Raw genomic sequence first — 16960 nt, forward strand, 5'->3', positions numbered from 1 at the left:
GATTCTACCTTCCGCCAGGCCCTCTGGATCTAGGTTCCCTCTTGAAAGCTTGTAAGCCAGTCACTTCTTGCCTTTGTAGCCCCCCCATTTTGGGTAACCAATGTCCAAGTTGCCCATCCCTGTCTATTCTGTGTGTGGAGGGGTGGGAATGATCCTCACTGTAAAGATTTGTTCCCTTTTTGAGCAACTGCATCCATAGGTGTAAGTCAAGTTCATAAAATTGTATCAGATTACTCTTTTTTTCCTCTTCTTTCTTCTGGTTGAGCTCTGATCATCCAGTCATTGAAGCCAGGTCAAGTGGGTATTATCTGTGAGTGTGAGTGTTCTTGTGCATATGACCTCTTTTCTTATCAGCTGGACGCTTCACTCTCCTCTCTTGTCCTCTGTGGCTATGTCATTGAGGAGATTTTTGAGAAAGCAAAATGAGATCATTTCTATAAAAGTGGTTGGTTAGCACAATGCCTGGCATGTAATGCTGATGCCAGGTTTCCTGTTACTGTTCCTCTGGACACATACTTCCCCACAGAAGATGAAAGAACCAAGAATTAGAGGTAGAGTGCTTTGAGAAGTCATCCTAGTGCCTCTCTCTCATTACAGATACAGAAATGATATTCAGAGAAGTTGTGTGATGTGAGAGTAGTGGGTTCCTTCTTTACTTCTCACCACGTGTTCTCAATGCAGGACAAGTGTCTGGCATGAGTAAGGTCTCATCAGTGATTGTTAAATGAGTGAATGAATGGTTCTCAGCCCCATGGTCAGTGGTAGGTTCAGGGCTAGAGACCACGTCTTCCCATTAGGATACATGAATCCACAGATGAGAAGAATTGTTTGTCCTTTATCCCAGACACTAGTCCATTAATGGGGTCCTGGTGTGGTGCTGTAGGATAAGCATTGGACTGCAAAGCACAAGGTCAGCAGTTCAAACCCACCAGTCACTCCTTAGAAGCCCTGTGAGTCGGAACCAACTTAATGGCACTTAATAAAAACAACATAAAGTGCCAACATCTACAGTGACAATTACCACAAAACAAATAAAAGAACAAACCGAAAATGTTTTCTCTCTTGCTGTCTTGGAAACACATTCACGATACGATTCCTGAACAAATTAAAAAATGATAAAACAGCCAGATTTGGGTGATTCCTTCTAATGCTGCAAATGACTTGCTGCTATCAACCAATAGGATAGTATCCAGAGAGACGGGAAGTGGTGGCTGGGTAAGAGGAGGGAGGGACTCAGAGAAGAGCTTCTTCTCTTTGTCCTGGCATGAAATGTTTGGTTCTCCACAGAGTTTATATTAGAATATCCAAAAAGATGCTTGGCTAACATTTTATAACTCAAATATTCCTGCCAGAATCTTTTAGGCCAAGCAACTATTAGTTGTTCTTCTTCTTTGCTTGGATAGTGGGGATGTAAGTCTGAAATTAAAAATTTCTAAAGCAAAATATTTTACCATGCAAAATTTCCAGACCTTGTCACAGCTGTTGTCACTGTGTTGGATTCTCACACCACCCAGTTGTAAAGTGATTTTGTTTTAATTTTGACACCCACCAGATCTCTGACACTCTGCCCTTTTCTGGGTAAGCCCTCCCTGGTTTGGATGTTGTGGAAATGGGCCTCATCAGTGACTTTCAACCTCAAGTCCCAGCAGGCAACTACTGCTGCTGCTAAGGGCAGAGGAGCATCAGTGAACACAGGAAAATTCTCTCCAGCTGTCTCTGGGTGGGTCTCAACCCAGCAGCACAACGGGATAGGGCTGTCTGAGAAAGAACTGAGTTGTCAGTGAGCCATAGATACCATCTTAACAACAATCCACTTTCCACACCTTTACAATATTGTCTCTGTCTCTGATGGGCAGTTCAGCAACACAGGGGGGAAAAATGATATATGTAGGGCCAGACTCTCTATGACAGCTAGAAATATCCATCTTAGGTAGACATGGTCCAAGTTGTGTCCTTGTCCAATTTCCAGCTGTTTCTTTTACTCTAACATCACTGTAACTAGTGACTAATGGGTAATGTGATGACTTCAGCTATACCCATCTATCCTTCATGACTTCTGAGTGACCCCAACGGGGCCTAGCTTTGAAAGTAAAATTAATTGTTGGACAGAATAGAAAGCTTTCCCAAAAAAATCATATGCAACATGCTGTTTTATTGCATGCACTTGTGCTACAAGCACCCTCAACAGCATCACTTACTAGGATCAGTCTTAAGAAGGTTTGGCTAGCTCTCAAATATTGTGTCCTATGGTGGGGACAGGAAGAAGCACCTGGTTATTGTCCCCTTGAAGTCCTGCCTACCTCTGTTTTTTTGGATGAGTCTATGGATTCCTCATGGCCACCTCCACCTCTGTGATCCATTCACTGATGCATTTCTCTTAGGTAGCTTGCCCTGACCATCTCAGGTAGAGGTATTTCTTCCTCTTCCATCTCAGAGCATTGAAGTCCATAGCCCTCATTCTGCATTTGGCATCTTCTGCCTCCTATGATAGTTACTGGCACATGTACCTGATCAATTATTGTATCTGTTACAATAAGTATAACACGGGCCTGGTACAGACTATGTTGCAACAAAGGTTTATTAATAGACCAAGGAGCTTTTGAATGAATTGGTTGTAGAATATAAAATGAGAATTCATTGTATCAGGTGGGAGGGAATAGTCAATAGGGTTAGTTGTTTAAAGATTGCCACATTTATCTAAGAACACTGCACACCTAAAGTTGTAAATATGATTCCAGTTTTCAATTTGAGTGAGGAACTAGAGTACAAGATCAGGAAAGCCTGCAGATGCCAAGGAAGGCAGGCCTGTGTGCCAACTCTCCCATACCATGACTCAGAGCAGCCATCTGCCAGAGGCAGGATGCCCAGGCGTTCTCTAGAGTACACTATCTTGTTCTTTTCCTCAACCAATTCCCAGAGTACTCAGCTCATCGCTTCCCTGTATTATAATGAAGCTTTATCTCTTTAAACCTGAGAGAATCACAACCTCAAAACCATTATGTAGATATATATTTACAATACATTAATTCATAGAGTTATGTAAATTTGTGGAAGTTTCTTGAGCTAGATGCTAGCTTTATGGCTACAAATTTAACCATGTGCTTCACAAAGGTCCAAAGATCAAAATAAAGTTTTGTGAACAGTTATTGAAATGTTGTATATAACTCTCTTCCCAAGACTGGGAATGGAGGAGAAGAAACTAAAATAAGTATGGTTTTCCAAAAGCGTTATTTTTTCAAACCCTTTTTCAGGAGTGGGAAACATGATCTTAGTCCCCTGAGACACATCACTTTGTCATCTGATTCTTGAAGATCTAGAAATTGTTGCCAGATGTTTCATTTTAACTACTTAATAGAGCTAAAAGAATACATTAAGCTATGAATGTTAAACAACAGGGTGTTTGTAATATTTCACTGTTATTTTTTCCAATATGGCCAACTGGCGTGGCATCGTAGGATAAAGCCGTGAACCTTAAGGTCAGTTTGAACTGCAAGACTGGCTCCTTGGAAATCCTGTATAGGGTTGCTCTGCATGGGAACCGACTTAACAACAACATAAATTTATGTACAAATTAATAATTATAATCCGTCTTTAAGTTGATAGGAGTCCTGTTTACTACAGCAATAAAAAATTTTTAATGCATTCTTCTATTTTTAAAAAAAGAAAATACAAGTTGAAGTTTGGCTGAGAAAGGACACAAAGCATTCTTCTATTGGGAAACTGAGATACAACAACTGACCAGGGAAACACTGTGATTTTGTGACTCTTAACAGCCTCTTCTATTAGAATGCTTCTTTACTCAAGGCAATAAGACCTCAGATTGTTGTTTTCAAATTTGAAATCCAAATATATATATAATATATCATACAGTGCTTTATAGTTTTAGAACGTAATTTTCCGAAATAGTCTAGTGGTTAAGAGCCCGATCTTCAGAATTACATGGATCAGTGTTCTAATCTTGCCCAGACATTTTCCAATTTTGTGACCTTGGGCAAGTTACCTACCGTACACTATCTTTGCATCAGTTTAGTGGTGTGTGGAGCTGGCTTGTGAAAGCAGATTGCTAAATTTTCAGGGACCCTGCAAGCCAGGTTCAACATAGCCATTGTTAAAAATTAAATCATGTAAATACACAATCAAATAAATTACAGTAAAAGCAAAGGCAATAAGTACTCAAAACTCTTCACTTCCTAATTATTTTATTAAATGTTATTATTCTCTTGAGATTCTTTATCTCTGTTGTATCTGTTTGGTGCTATACAATGGTGTTATATATATAATGGAATACCACTGTGCATCTGAGCCCTGGTGGCACAGTGGTTAAGCATTAAGCTGCTAACTGTAAGGTTGGCAGATCAAACCCACGAGCTGCTCCTCAGGAGAAAGATGTAGCAGTCTGCTTCTGTTAAGATTTATAGCCTTGAATATTCAACAGGTACATTCTACTCTGTTCTGCACTTTAAGTCAGAATTGATTTGATGGCAATGAGCTTGGTGGGGGTGTGCCTTGTGCATCTCTTCCTAATGGTTCAGTGACTCTGTTGTTGTTGTTGTTAAGTGCCATCGAGTCGGTTCTGACTCACAGCGACCTTGTATAGGGTTTCCAAGAAGTAGCTGGTTAAGTTTGAACCACCGACCTTGTGGTTCAAACCAACCTTTCAGTCCACTGCTTTATCCCACAGCCCCACACCAGCGACCCTGTTAGTAGCTTGCAATAAGCCACAGTGAGAGTATTCACACCATGGAAATCAGCAAACATTACAAACCACTCCCTTAACTCCCTTCCCCTGTCAAGAGTCAGTTATGAAACATACACCAGCATACCATTCATCATTCATTCAGTTTCCGCTTGTGTAAACTGCGAATAATGATACCAATTCACATAGTTACTTATAAAGATTGAATGAAATAATAAAGTAACAATAATGTAAAGCACTTACCTCAATACCTGGCACACAGTTAATTCCCAACAAATGGTAGTCATTATTATTATCTTTCATTAAAATACAGAATAAAGGAATATGAAATCAATTAAATACAAGTGCATTAAAATGTTTAATTTGGCTACTGCTGATTCACTTTGATATATGGCCTGCTTATTTACAAATAGTTTAGTTGGTCACAGAATTGTTCTGATTACTTCTTATCGATAAACTCCAAAATCTACCTCCACTCCTACCTCTACCCTGAGGACCAGATTGCTACTTTCAATCAGTCCCTTGTCATTTACACTCTGATTTATCACAGAAACCACAATCCAAAATAAAATTCATTATCGCCCCCACCCTTATCCTAGTTTTGTTCCTTCTTTGGTAATCTTGTTTAACCACCATATTGAAGCACAAAACCCTACATACAGCTAAGACTTCTGAGATCATCTAGCTTAACCTAGCCATTCTACAGATAGGAAACTAGTGAGCCCCAAAAACCAAGGGACCAGATCCTAGCTCTTATCATTCTAATTTTGGGTTCTTTTCACTATCAAACTGCTTTCTGCAGTACAAAAAGAAAAAGAGACCGAAAAAGAAATTCCTTTCTGCTTTTGCTCTGCTTATGCAATGTCTGTTCAATCTGGCTAGTACACTCATCCCTGGACACATCTCTGTGGCTTTCTCCCATCCCCACCACAAATCCCAGGGGTGAACAAGTAAGATCTTCCATGATCTCTGCCTCTCAGTTCAGGGAGGCTGATATTTGTGTAGACTAGAAAGAACTGACATGACCTTGGAATAATCTAGTTTGCAGTTTATACAGCCTACCTATAACTTTGTTGGTCCCAGAGAGGCACAACCGATAAATCATTATTATTGCTTATCAGCAGTTCCTGTGCCATAATTTAACATCTCCAGTGTCAACAAAACTGCAAGCAGATTTAATCTGGCTTCTTGGGTTTTAAGGATTTTAAGCAATCCTTAGAGCCCAAGAAGCCAGATTAAATTGTTTACTAGCCATTCATAAGCATGCTCACAGTTTAGGTATATCATCAGGTGCAAGCATGCAATGAGCTTTGAGAAAGCTGTATAGCTAGAAATTTGAATTGAGAAAACTGAATTGTTACAGCCAAGACATTGTTTCATAGATGTCTGTAAGAATTTATTCCCACAGGTTATTTATTATAGCAAATAATTGGTCTTCTGCTAGTGAATTATAAAGATTGGTATTTTGATACAATGGAATAGAACCAACAGCTCTGTGTTGGAAGAAGTGCAGCCAGAGTGCTCCTTGGAGGCCAAGATGACCAAACTTCGTCTCTCATACTTAGGACATATTGTCAGGAGAGAACCAGTCGCTGGAGAAGGATATCATATTTGGTAAGGTGGAGGGTCAGAGAAAAAGAGGAAGATACCCAATGAGATGGATTGGCCAAGTGGCAGCATCACTGGGCTCAAGCGTGGCAACAGTAGTGAGGCCCAGGATAGGGCAGTGTTTCGTTCTGCTGTGCATAAGGTCACTATGAGTCGGCACCAACTCTATAGCACCTAACAACAACAACAAATATAACTAGTTAAATCAATTTACAGAAAAAATTTTAATGATATAGAGATGTTCACTTTATAGTATGTTAAATAAAATATAATCTGTGATATACAAAAGTAAACAAAGAAGTATTGTTACTGGGGTTCTGGAGCTATGGTGTGGTGCTATAGGATGAGTACTAGACTGCTCACTACAAGGTCTGTGGTTTAAACCCACCAGTCACTCCTCAGAAACCATATACAGGGTTACTATGAGTCAGAAGTGACTCAATAGCATTTTACAGCTAGGGATTCAGTTCATACATGCGTGGCTTTATTTCAAACAAAACATGTTTAAACATGTCCCTGGGATCAAAGGATGTCTGAAGACAACTTTTCTCAGTTACACACTTGGCTTAATTTTGTTAGAGTGCTTTCATAAAAAGGATACTTTTTGTATGGTGGGGGAAAAGTGATTTTTAGGTCAGAGCCAATATCAGACTTTTAACAAACTTACGTAGACCTCTTCCCAAATCATTGCAATGTTTCAACAAGTTTACTGCTCCACATAAGCAAATTATCTATTTAACTTTTTATTGTGAATTGGATGAAGGTTTACAGAGCAAATTCGTTTTCCCTGTAACAATTTATACACATTCTGTTTCATGTCATGATTACAATTCCTACAATGTAACGTCACTCATCCCACTTCTACCTTTTCTACTCCTCCTTCTTGCCTAATCCTTCCTGTCTGTTGACTTTGCCCTTTGGTCTTGAACAGTTGATTGTTCTAAGGAGCATAGTTCCCTACCTAGTATTACTGTCTGCTGCTTGGCTGAAAATGGAGCCAGAGACGTAAATTCAGTCCCAGGTCTAAAGGATGACTGTTGTTGTTGTTGTTATTAAGTGCCTTCGAGTCAGTTCTGACCCATAGTGATCTTATGTAGGCTTTCCAAGGAGTAGCTGGTGAACTTCAACTGCTGATCTTGTGGTTTAAACTTGGCAGTCCAGCGCACTAACCCAGAGTGGCACACCAGGACTCTAAAGGATGACTAAGAGTCATAATCCCAGGTGCTCCACCAGTCTCTAGCCTCCTAGTAAGCATGATCTTTTTTATGATTTTAAATGTTATTCCACATTTTCTCTTACTCTATCCAAGATCCTCTATTGTCATTCCTTTCAGAGGGGCTGGTAGTGGTGACTGAGCACTAATTTTGGTCTCAGAATCATGGAGACTGAGGTTCGTGTGGTCCATTAGTCTTTTGGGATAGTTATTTCCATGTGTATTTGATTTTATTCACTCTTCTGTGTTCTGGTTGAGGAGAGACGAATAGCTTCCTTTTATACAGCTGCTCACAAATTTTTAAGACCCTGGTTGCTACTCGCCAAAGAAGGATGTAGAACATTTTCTTTGTGGACTTTTTTGTGCCAACTGCCTTTGATTTCTCTGGAGACTATGGCTCAGAAATCCCAGGACTAGTGACTAAGTCCCTTAAAGTATAACAATCGTTTTTAGATGGCCCAAGAATTTTAAGGTCAGGAAGACCTCAAAGATGAACAAAGAGAGCGAAGTTTGTCAGCCTCAATGAGTGAGAAACTATAACCGACGTGTAAAAGCTGGTGGAAGAAGACGGTCTAACTACCATTGATGGGAAAGCTAGTGAAGTTGGGATCTCACCACACTCAGAATCTTTGATTTTAAGCAAATATCTTGGCCGTAGGACGCTTCCAACTTGATGTGTGACGCAAACATTGTACAAAGATCAGTTCACTCAAAGAACTGATCTCTTCATCACTTTTTTAAACAACATTAAAGCTAATGGTGACGCTTTTATGGAATGAATTATAACTAGGGATGAGTCTTGGATTTACCAATATGATGCAGAGAGCAAGGTCCAATCTAAGCAGTGGGGATATGTTGGGTAAGTTAAACTCAAGGCAGAGGTCAGTTCAAAAGGTTAAGAGAAACTTTGGTATTCCAAAGGGATAATTTTAGGGTCCTGGTGTGACACTGTACTGCAAGGTCAGTTTGAACTGCAAGGTTGGTGGTTCAAACTCACCAGCTGCTCCTTGGAAACTCTATATAGGGTCACTATGAGTTGGAACCGACTCAACGGCACTTAACAACAATAACAAAGGAATAATCTTAAAGATGTTCTCCAAGGATGAAGAACAATCACAGGGGATTATTATGAAGAATTTTAATAAAATTGAAAACTGATTGGTGAGAAAAGGGTCAGGAAATTTGCGCCAAGGATTTTTTCCCCCCATCATGTCAATGCACCGTGCATTCTTTGAGGACAACAAGCAAGGATTGTCCTAGAAGAACTTCATTGGGAAACACTATCTCATCCACCCTACAGCCCTGATCTTGACCTTCAGACTTCTTTTTGTTCCTCAAACTCAAAGATCATGTAAAAGGAACATGATCTGAGTCCTTTGAGAATATCAAAACTGCTATTTCGACATTGTGTAAAATACAGTGCAGAATTCTTCATGAAATGGTTAGAAAGATGGAAACACTGCCTTCAAAAGCATATAGACCTAGATGGAAGATCTGTTGAGAAAGAATAACTTCACATTTTGATATTTTGTTTAATAAAGATTTATTATTTTGTAGCAATACTTTTTGATTTGCCCTTGTAATACAACTTAGTTAAAAACAAAAAGTGTGGACATTCATAGAAATAAGACCAGAAAGTTTTACTCAGAAATTCTAATAGCATTCATTACTTCAAGCTGTTGAAATTCATTACTTCTGGCTATTTAAAAAATCTTATTTTCTTTTATAAAAGGAATTCAAAAAGTTCATGGAAAGTTAGATTAAGAGATGATGCGGGGAGAGAAAGGAATAGCCAGAAACATCACCATACAACGCTTGTAAGTGTGTCTTCAGCCTATGCCTGATTGGAATACCTAAAATGGGGCTAGAACTTGCACAGTGAAGGAGGCTTCCTGTGGGTGGCACCCTTATATTGCAGGTGGAATGTAAGGGTGCCACAGGAAGCCTAGGTGGAATCCGGATCCCCACCCAGAATCTTCTGAGGTGGGAAACTTCCATTTGAAAGGACAAGCAGACCAGCCTGGAGTGGCTAGAAGAACAGAAGATACTTCCTGAAAGAAAAACCAGCAGGAAAAATAAAAAACAATAATGGGAGTCTGATCGATTACTACAAGAACAAGCAAGTTGTTCACCCAATAGCCATCAAGGCAAGCAGTCAGGTCCCTCTTCAGGGAAAACCCCCTTCCAAGACCAAGACTAAAGGGAAATACATAAGCAGGCATGTGGTCTTGCTGGTGACCATGTTGGTCTACCAATAAGGGGAAGTGGAGGGTGGGAGGAATAGCAATGAAGTTGTGAACTAAGTCCGACCATGTTCAATAGACTCATGTCAACCTGGGTTGAGACCTGGTTGGTGAGACCTGGGGACTCCTGGGCCCAGGGACAGGGACATGGTCACAGAGGACTACAGGAGAAACTGAAGTGTCCAGCTGAATATGAAGTGAGGGGAGATGCATAAGAATACCCATGCTTGCAGATAGTAACCACTTAGATGATCCAAACTTGAAAGAAGAGGGGATAAAAATAGCAATCTGCTACAATTTGATGAACTTGACTTAAACTTATGGATATAGTAGTTCAAAAGAGGTAACGAATCTTTACAGAGCAGATCATTTCCACCCCCTTGGTACACAGGGTTAACAGGGATGGGCAACTTAGACATTGGCTACCCAAAAGGGGGTACTACAAAGACACAAAGTGACTGGCTTACAAGCTTTCAAGAGGGAGCCTAGTTCTAGAGGGTGCGGGGTAAGGTAGAATCTCCACTGATTGGTTTCCAACCTGTCTGGGCAGGGTTGATGAAAGGAGACTGGGATAGGACTCTTGTGGTTCAATAGTGAATAATTGCTATCAGGACTGACTGTGAGAGTTGCAAATGTAAAGTAGACATTTTGTAACAAAAAGAAGGGAGTGATTGATTTTGCAGTCTAGGAGCAGAGGTCCCTGGGACCATCCAGGGAGAAGAGTGGAGTGCAGAGCCCTATCCAGTGAAGCAGTGACGCCAGAGATGGAGGCAGGGACAATGACGATGACGTGAAGAGATGGAGCAGCTGGGGACTCTGGACTCAGGGAGGGAGAGGGGCTGTGTGCTGACAGCCAGGGGGCAGGCTTGCGGGGTGTACCCTTTGGTTGTTTGATGATGCATGGAGGGGATTGTAATCATTGCAATGAAACGAAATATAATAGGATGAATATAAAGCTGATGCTCACCCATGTAAACTATCTCTCAATTCACAATAACAACTTAAAAAAAAACAACAACAAAAGAGAGCTAATGGAATTTTCCATTAACTTTTTGAAGCCTTTTTGTATATATTTTCAAAAGTATCTGCATTAAATATGTAAGAAGAAAAAAAGCCAAATAATTTTTAAAAAGAAATAAAAATAAAATTTCAAGTAAAACAACATATGTACAGTTAGGTCTATGCATGGAATATTGAAAGCTCTTATTTAAGGCTGAGTGTGGTGGTGATGACGCTTGTGTGATGTCAAGTTGGTTTCTGAGGGTGTAAATCTTCACAGGGGCAGAAAACCTTAACGTCTCCTTTGGAGCAACTGGTAGATTCAAACTGCTGACATCATGGTGAGCAACCCAGCTCGTAATCAACTATGCTACCAGGTCTCCTAAAGGCTTACAGTAGAGAAGGCTTCTTAAGGAGATGAAAGCAGAGCAGAGGAATCACCTCAATTTCATTGAAGATTATGACACACAGGTGCATGTGGAAGTTCTGGTATTCATTAGAAAATCAGTCACATTACCTAATGCACCTAAAGAATTTATCCCATCCATAAAGAATTCAGAATATTTCTAAAACATATTCAATTGATTTTCACTTGTCTTTTGCAGCTCTCCATCACTCATTTATTTGCTTTTCTAACAAGCATGGCTAAAATTTTGTCACAATATTACACAAATAAATGTTTCCTTTTTTGGTCAACGGTAACTATACTAAAGTTTAGTCCTTGACATATTTTGTTTCAGTTACTCCAGAGCTCCTAGAAGACAGAGCTATTGATTTATTCATCTTCAGTTCCTCAGTGTTCCCAGTGGACAGTAGGCACTCAACAAACACCAGTGAAAAACACTCAGGTGGAAGCTTCTATTCTCACATCTTTTTGTTTTATTAAGGCCTTTTTACCTAGTTAGACATGTTAACACAAGGCATCCTTCTGTGATATACCAAACTAATGTGAGAAACGTTTTTTTAGTTTCTAAAATGGGACCTTTTAGTTAAACGAGAGACCTTTAAACATCTGTGAACCCCCAATTTATCTTCTTTGAAGCTACCCTCACAGAACTGTGGAGGTCGACACAGTTCCTTCAAAGGACTTAAGTAAGAAGTTGCTCAGAATAAGTAGCATCCAATCTCATGAGTTGGTTTTGCTTTTCTTCCTGAATTCACAGGAGCAGTTCATCAGATCCAGTTTATAAGTAGTTGCAAAGCCATGCTATCCACTGAGGAGAAGACATGATTCGCTGCAGAGCCGTGTGGTTGACTGAGGAGCAGACATGCAACAGCCTCTCTTTCCTCTGAAAGGATTCTCAAGGCAACTGACTGAGGGAAGTGAAAGAGTGAACACAGGATGACACAGCCTTAGGTGTCAAAGTCACCAACAAATAAATATGACGGATTTGGAAACGTCTTGCATATTGTTATTGTTCCGTGCTGTCAAGTCAGTTCTGACTCGAAACCTTGAGGTGAGCAGTCCGGTGCTTATCCTATGGTACCATCAGCACTCCTGTCATAGATACACTTTTCTATTTTTTTATATAAGTCAAAGAAGAAATGTATATAATATTGATTAAAACCTCAGTTTCAACAGATTCCACAGAACAACTGTATTATTTTGTGACTGTACAATATTTAAATGTCAAGTCTGTTACTAAAAATCACATTCCAAGAGCTGGAAATGAAAAAGAACTAAGTCAAAATTTTTAATCTTCAAAAGTTCTGACCATCAGACACATCATAGTTCAGGTGATGGGGAGGGCAATACACAAGAAGGGGAAGGGGTGGAAGAACAAGATAGAGGAGAACACTGAGACAGGTTGCATGTGCTAAGTGGGACAGAGGTAAATAGTGATGCACACTCAACTTTGGAATAACAGGGCTCTGTGATACAGGGATCTAGGCATACTTTGAAGAGGGAAATAATACTAAGAAGCCTGATTGTCTTATGAATATTGGTTTCCCTTGCCTATTATTGTAAAATAGACACTTGAGTGGGATAGACAGGAATATCGGGAAACATAATTACTGAAAACCTGTAAGCCCATCTTTAGCCTATAACTGACTGGAATACCTAAAAGGGGTTCTAGAACTTGCCCAGAAATAGGCCCTCTTGCGAAGCCTTTGCAGTGTATAGGACCTTAGGTGGAATCCTGAGTCCCATCCAGAACCTTCTAAGGTGGGACAGTCCCTCTAGAAAGGACAAGCCTGGAAGAGCTAGAATGACAGAAGATACATCTTCAAAGATATATCATCAGGAAAAACCCAAAACAAAAATGGTAGAATGACTGGCTGCTAAGCAAGTTGTTCGCCAGGAAACCATTAAGGCAAGCAATCAAATCCCTTCAGGACAAACCCCACTCTAAGACTGAAACTCAAAGGGAGCACATGAGTAGGCATGTAAGCTTGCTGGTGACCACATTGGTCTACTGGTAAGTGGAAGATGGGGAAAGGCAGCAATGAAGAAATGGACTGAGTTCAACCACATTTTTTATAGACTCCCCTTGACCTGGAGATGAGAGAGAGAAGTGGAAGTCCTGGTTGGTCCAAAATGTGGTGAGACCTGGGGACAACTGAGCTCATGGACAAGGACATAGCCACAGAGGGTTAGAGCTGAGAGTAAAGCATCCAGCTGATATGAAGTAAGGGGAGACATGCAAGAACACCCAAACTTGCATACAGTACCCATTTGACCTAGCCTAGATGCCTTGATAATCAGAACTCGACTAGAGGAAGATTACAAAAAACACACAATTTTTGATAAAGGAAATGAGGGTAAAGTGCTACAATTTGATGAACCTGACCTATATTCATGGAGGTAGTAACTCTAAATCCCAAGAGACAGGGAAGGAGTCTTCACATCGAGTATCAATGCTATTTTCTCTGTACACAAGGCAGATAGGGATGGGCAACTTAGACATTGGCTACCTAAAATGAGGGGGTGATAAAGGCACGAAGTGATTTGTTTATAAGGTTTCAAGAGGGAGTTTAAGAGTGTGGGGGAAGAAACAGTCCCCACTGAATAGTTTTCATCTTGTCTAGATGGGTGTGGTGAAAGAGATGGGGATAACATTATGATTCAATAGTGAGTAATTGTTATCATGACTAATTGCGACTGTCGCAATTGTAAAGGTAGAAATTTTGTAACAAAAACAGGGGAGTAATTAATCTTACAACCCAGAAAAAAGGACTCTAGGGCCATCAAGGGAGAAAAGCACACACTGAATGCGAGACCTTATCCAGAGAAGCAGCGACACCAGAGATGGAGGCAGAGATGGGAACATGGAGAGAGGAAGCAGTTGGGGACTCTAGAGTCATGGGAAGAGAGGGACTAAGAGCTGGTGGCCAGGGGACAGACTTGCAGAATGTGTCCTTTGGTGGTATAAGTTATTATATATGCCTAAGCATTAAAAAAAAAAAAAAAAAAAAAAAGCTAAAGTGAATAGAGAGAAATACTGTTATCTGATGGTACATGGAGGGGATTATAATCTTTGTAATGAAACAAGGTGTATGATTTGTTGAATGTAAAACTGATGACTGCCCTGTAAACTTTCACTCAATTCACAATAAAACCTTGAAAAAAAAAAGAAAGAATTCTGAACATCATCATAGATGCTAGCAGTTATCCGAGGGGGCTTAAAAAATTCATGGAAAATTTTCATTATCTTTTAATCCCATTCTTCCACGAACTTTTTGAAGCTCCCTCGTGTTCTAACTGCACCAGTACTAAGTACTTTCATCAGCTGTGCATTGTTGGGCAATTTATTCAACTGTTCTGAGTCTTTTATCATTTATATAATGGATATAATAAATACACACTATACAGCACTGAGATGAGGAGTCAATTTGGTGTGTGTAACGCACTCAGCACAGTGCCCGATGTATAAGAACTCAATAAATGGTACCTATTAATATTTTGGAGCACTGATGTGGCTCTGGACTGCTAAGCACTAGACTGCTAACCATAGTTTGGCAGCTCTTTGGAAACCCTATCTATACAGGGTTGCTATGATTTGCAACAATAGCACACAACAACAGCCAGTTCTCACCTGCACTATTATATTATTCTCCTAGAATGATGAATACACTGTGACAAAAAATACAGATAAAATCCACAGAAAGGTGGATGAAATCAAGTTAAAAGAGCCATAGCTTAAATCTTCCAAAATACCATGCCCTTCCTCCCACAATTCCACCCTGTTTTCTGCTTACGTCTCCTTAATCCTGTCCTCTCAGATTTAAAATATTTCCCACACCCATCTTCATGCTATTTAACCAAAGATGAAACGCTTTTTTAATTGCAATTATATTGGATTTCCTTTTGCACATTTACCACTTGTAGCATTTCCCTCAATATGGTTTGCCCTTTGAAAGCCCATGGGGGAGCTAACTGCCGTCTCAACAAGTTCTCTGCAGATCCTCCTTTTAAAAAGGTTTTCCTTTGTTTGCATCTTGGTAGTAACTCTACAGTTTTTTTCTCTAGTATTAGAATTGTGCTGAGTCTACACAGAAGTCTGTTTCATCATCCAATGAGCTCTGCCCGCTGTCGATGTGACACTCTGGTGGAAGGAAGCCAAGAGCCTATAGTATTCCTGGGGAAATTTTAAGCAGCTGTGGCCATGTAATTTTAAAAACCTCTGTGAAGTGTACTGCAGGCTGTGCACAGCGTTAGCCTAACATGAGGGCTGCATACAGCCCGTTCTCCGGAAAACTCCTTCATTGCCCACTGCAGAAAAAAGAAGACTGAAGACAAACCTGGGTGCAGCCAGAGAGGTCCAGATAGGTGAGCTTATGGCATCCTTTCCCTAAATTCAGGTACTGTAAACCTTTGTCTGTGAACTTTTTGCAATAAGCCAAACTAAGATTCTGTAAGTTTGGGAAGTTCCTGAAAAGACAAGGCAGGAGAAAAGAGGAAGAAAAGAGCTTAGTTTTAGTTATTTTCTCACTTCATTCTTAAACCTCTCTGACAACAACAAAAAGGAACAGTGTATACTAATCTTTTCTTCTTTCTGCTGGTCAACAATTTAACTTTATTGTTAACTTTTTCTCTGTTATGTAAAAGATATTGCAGTAGTATATTGGTTAAGGTATACTTATATTTCAATGAGTTTCAATTTATTTCATAAATCAATTAAAGATTTGCCTGGATTTTCAGGAAAGCTGAATGAGATAAAGCTTTGGGGGAGTGAGTTCATATCATTTGGAAGTTAGTTTGCTTTTGTAACTAAAGTTCCACAGAGTATGCTTTCTTGTTGCATACAGATTTTCTCTTTGGAACATCAAGATAATGACTATAGGAAACATACAGAATGGCTACAAGAAACAGTTTGAAAAGTTTTAAATAGTGACAAACAGTTGATGAGTATGTTTAACAATCAACCATTTCAGAGAACTTTGGGCAGAAAGGAAGTAAAATTGAATAAAAGTTTTTAAATGGACTTGATAAATTGTTTGAAAAAAAACACATGATTTTGTAAATAGCAGTTGTTTCATTATTTTAGTTAAAGGAAGACTGATATGTAGAGCTTAAAACAGTTTAAGAAGAACAGTCTGCAAATGAGTGAGCAGCACATAAGAATAGAAACTACATCAGAGGGTATCAATCTCACTGGAGTTGAAACAAATTAAATACGGCTTTGCCACAATAACCAAAATGAGAGCTTCCAGAAAAAAAGGAGGGTAATTAGGACAAGGCTGTACTTCTGTGCCAGGGATTGCAGTTTGTAAACTCTTTGGGCGATTTTCCAAACCCTCCTGAGCCTGGCATGTCTTAAAAGTACGAATCCCCACTACTCCTGCTTTTGTATAGGATGTTAAGAACATGCTCTTGGTTTGTGATCGGCAACAGTGTAACAGCAAATAAGGAAATAAAACAGAATAAATAGCAGGGAGAAAAATGAATGCCTCTCTGGCCGGCAAAAGCCTACAAAAAAAAGTTTACCTTCACATACATAGACATTAAGATAGGAAAACATTAACTCTTCATTGAATTTACTCCTAAAATTTGAAAACCACTTTTACATGATAAATGATGACCATTTCAGAGTGAATTATTTTATTTACATACATTCTCTTCTGACAGTGGCTGTGGACCTGGGCTTCATTAGACAGGAGGGGTTAGTTAGTCTTTGGAATGCCTCACTAGCGAGGTGGGCGGTGGCCTTCAAAGAGAAACCAAACCAAGAACCCAAGGCCACTGGAGTGGAAGAGAGC

The 16960-nt window shown here is 39.8% G+C and overlaps 1 protein-coding gene across 1 annotated transcript in view; it reads right to left on the reverse strand.

Annotated features, from left to right (window-relative positions):
• The window catches only part of FBXL13 (F-box and leucine-rich repeat protein 13), a 298456-nt gene that overhangs the window by 97790 nt on the left and 183706 nt on the right, over positions 1-16960 (reverse strand). Inside the window, exon 13 of the mRNA XM_006834402.1 lies at positions 15503-15632. Within this exon, the coding sequence (XP_006834465.1) occupies positions 15503-15632 (130 nt within the window). The remainder of the gene's footprint in view (positions 1-15502; positions 15633-16960) is intronic.

The sequence above is a fragment of the Chrysochloris asiatica genome, unplaced genomic scaffold (genome assembly GCF_000296735.1).
Source record: "Chrysochloris asiatica unplaced genomic scaffold, ChrAsi1.0 scaffold00010, whole genome shotgun sequence".
NCBI lineage: Eukaryota > Metazoa > Chordata > Mammalia > Afrosoricida > Chrysochloridae > Chrysochloris > Chrysochloris asiatica.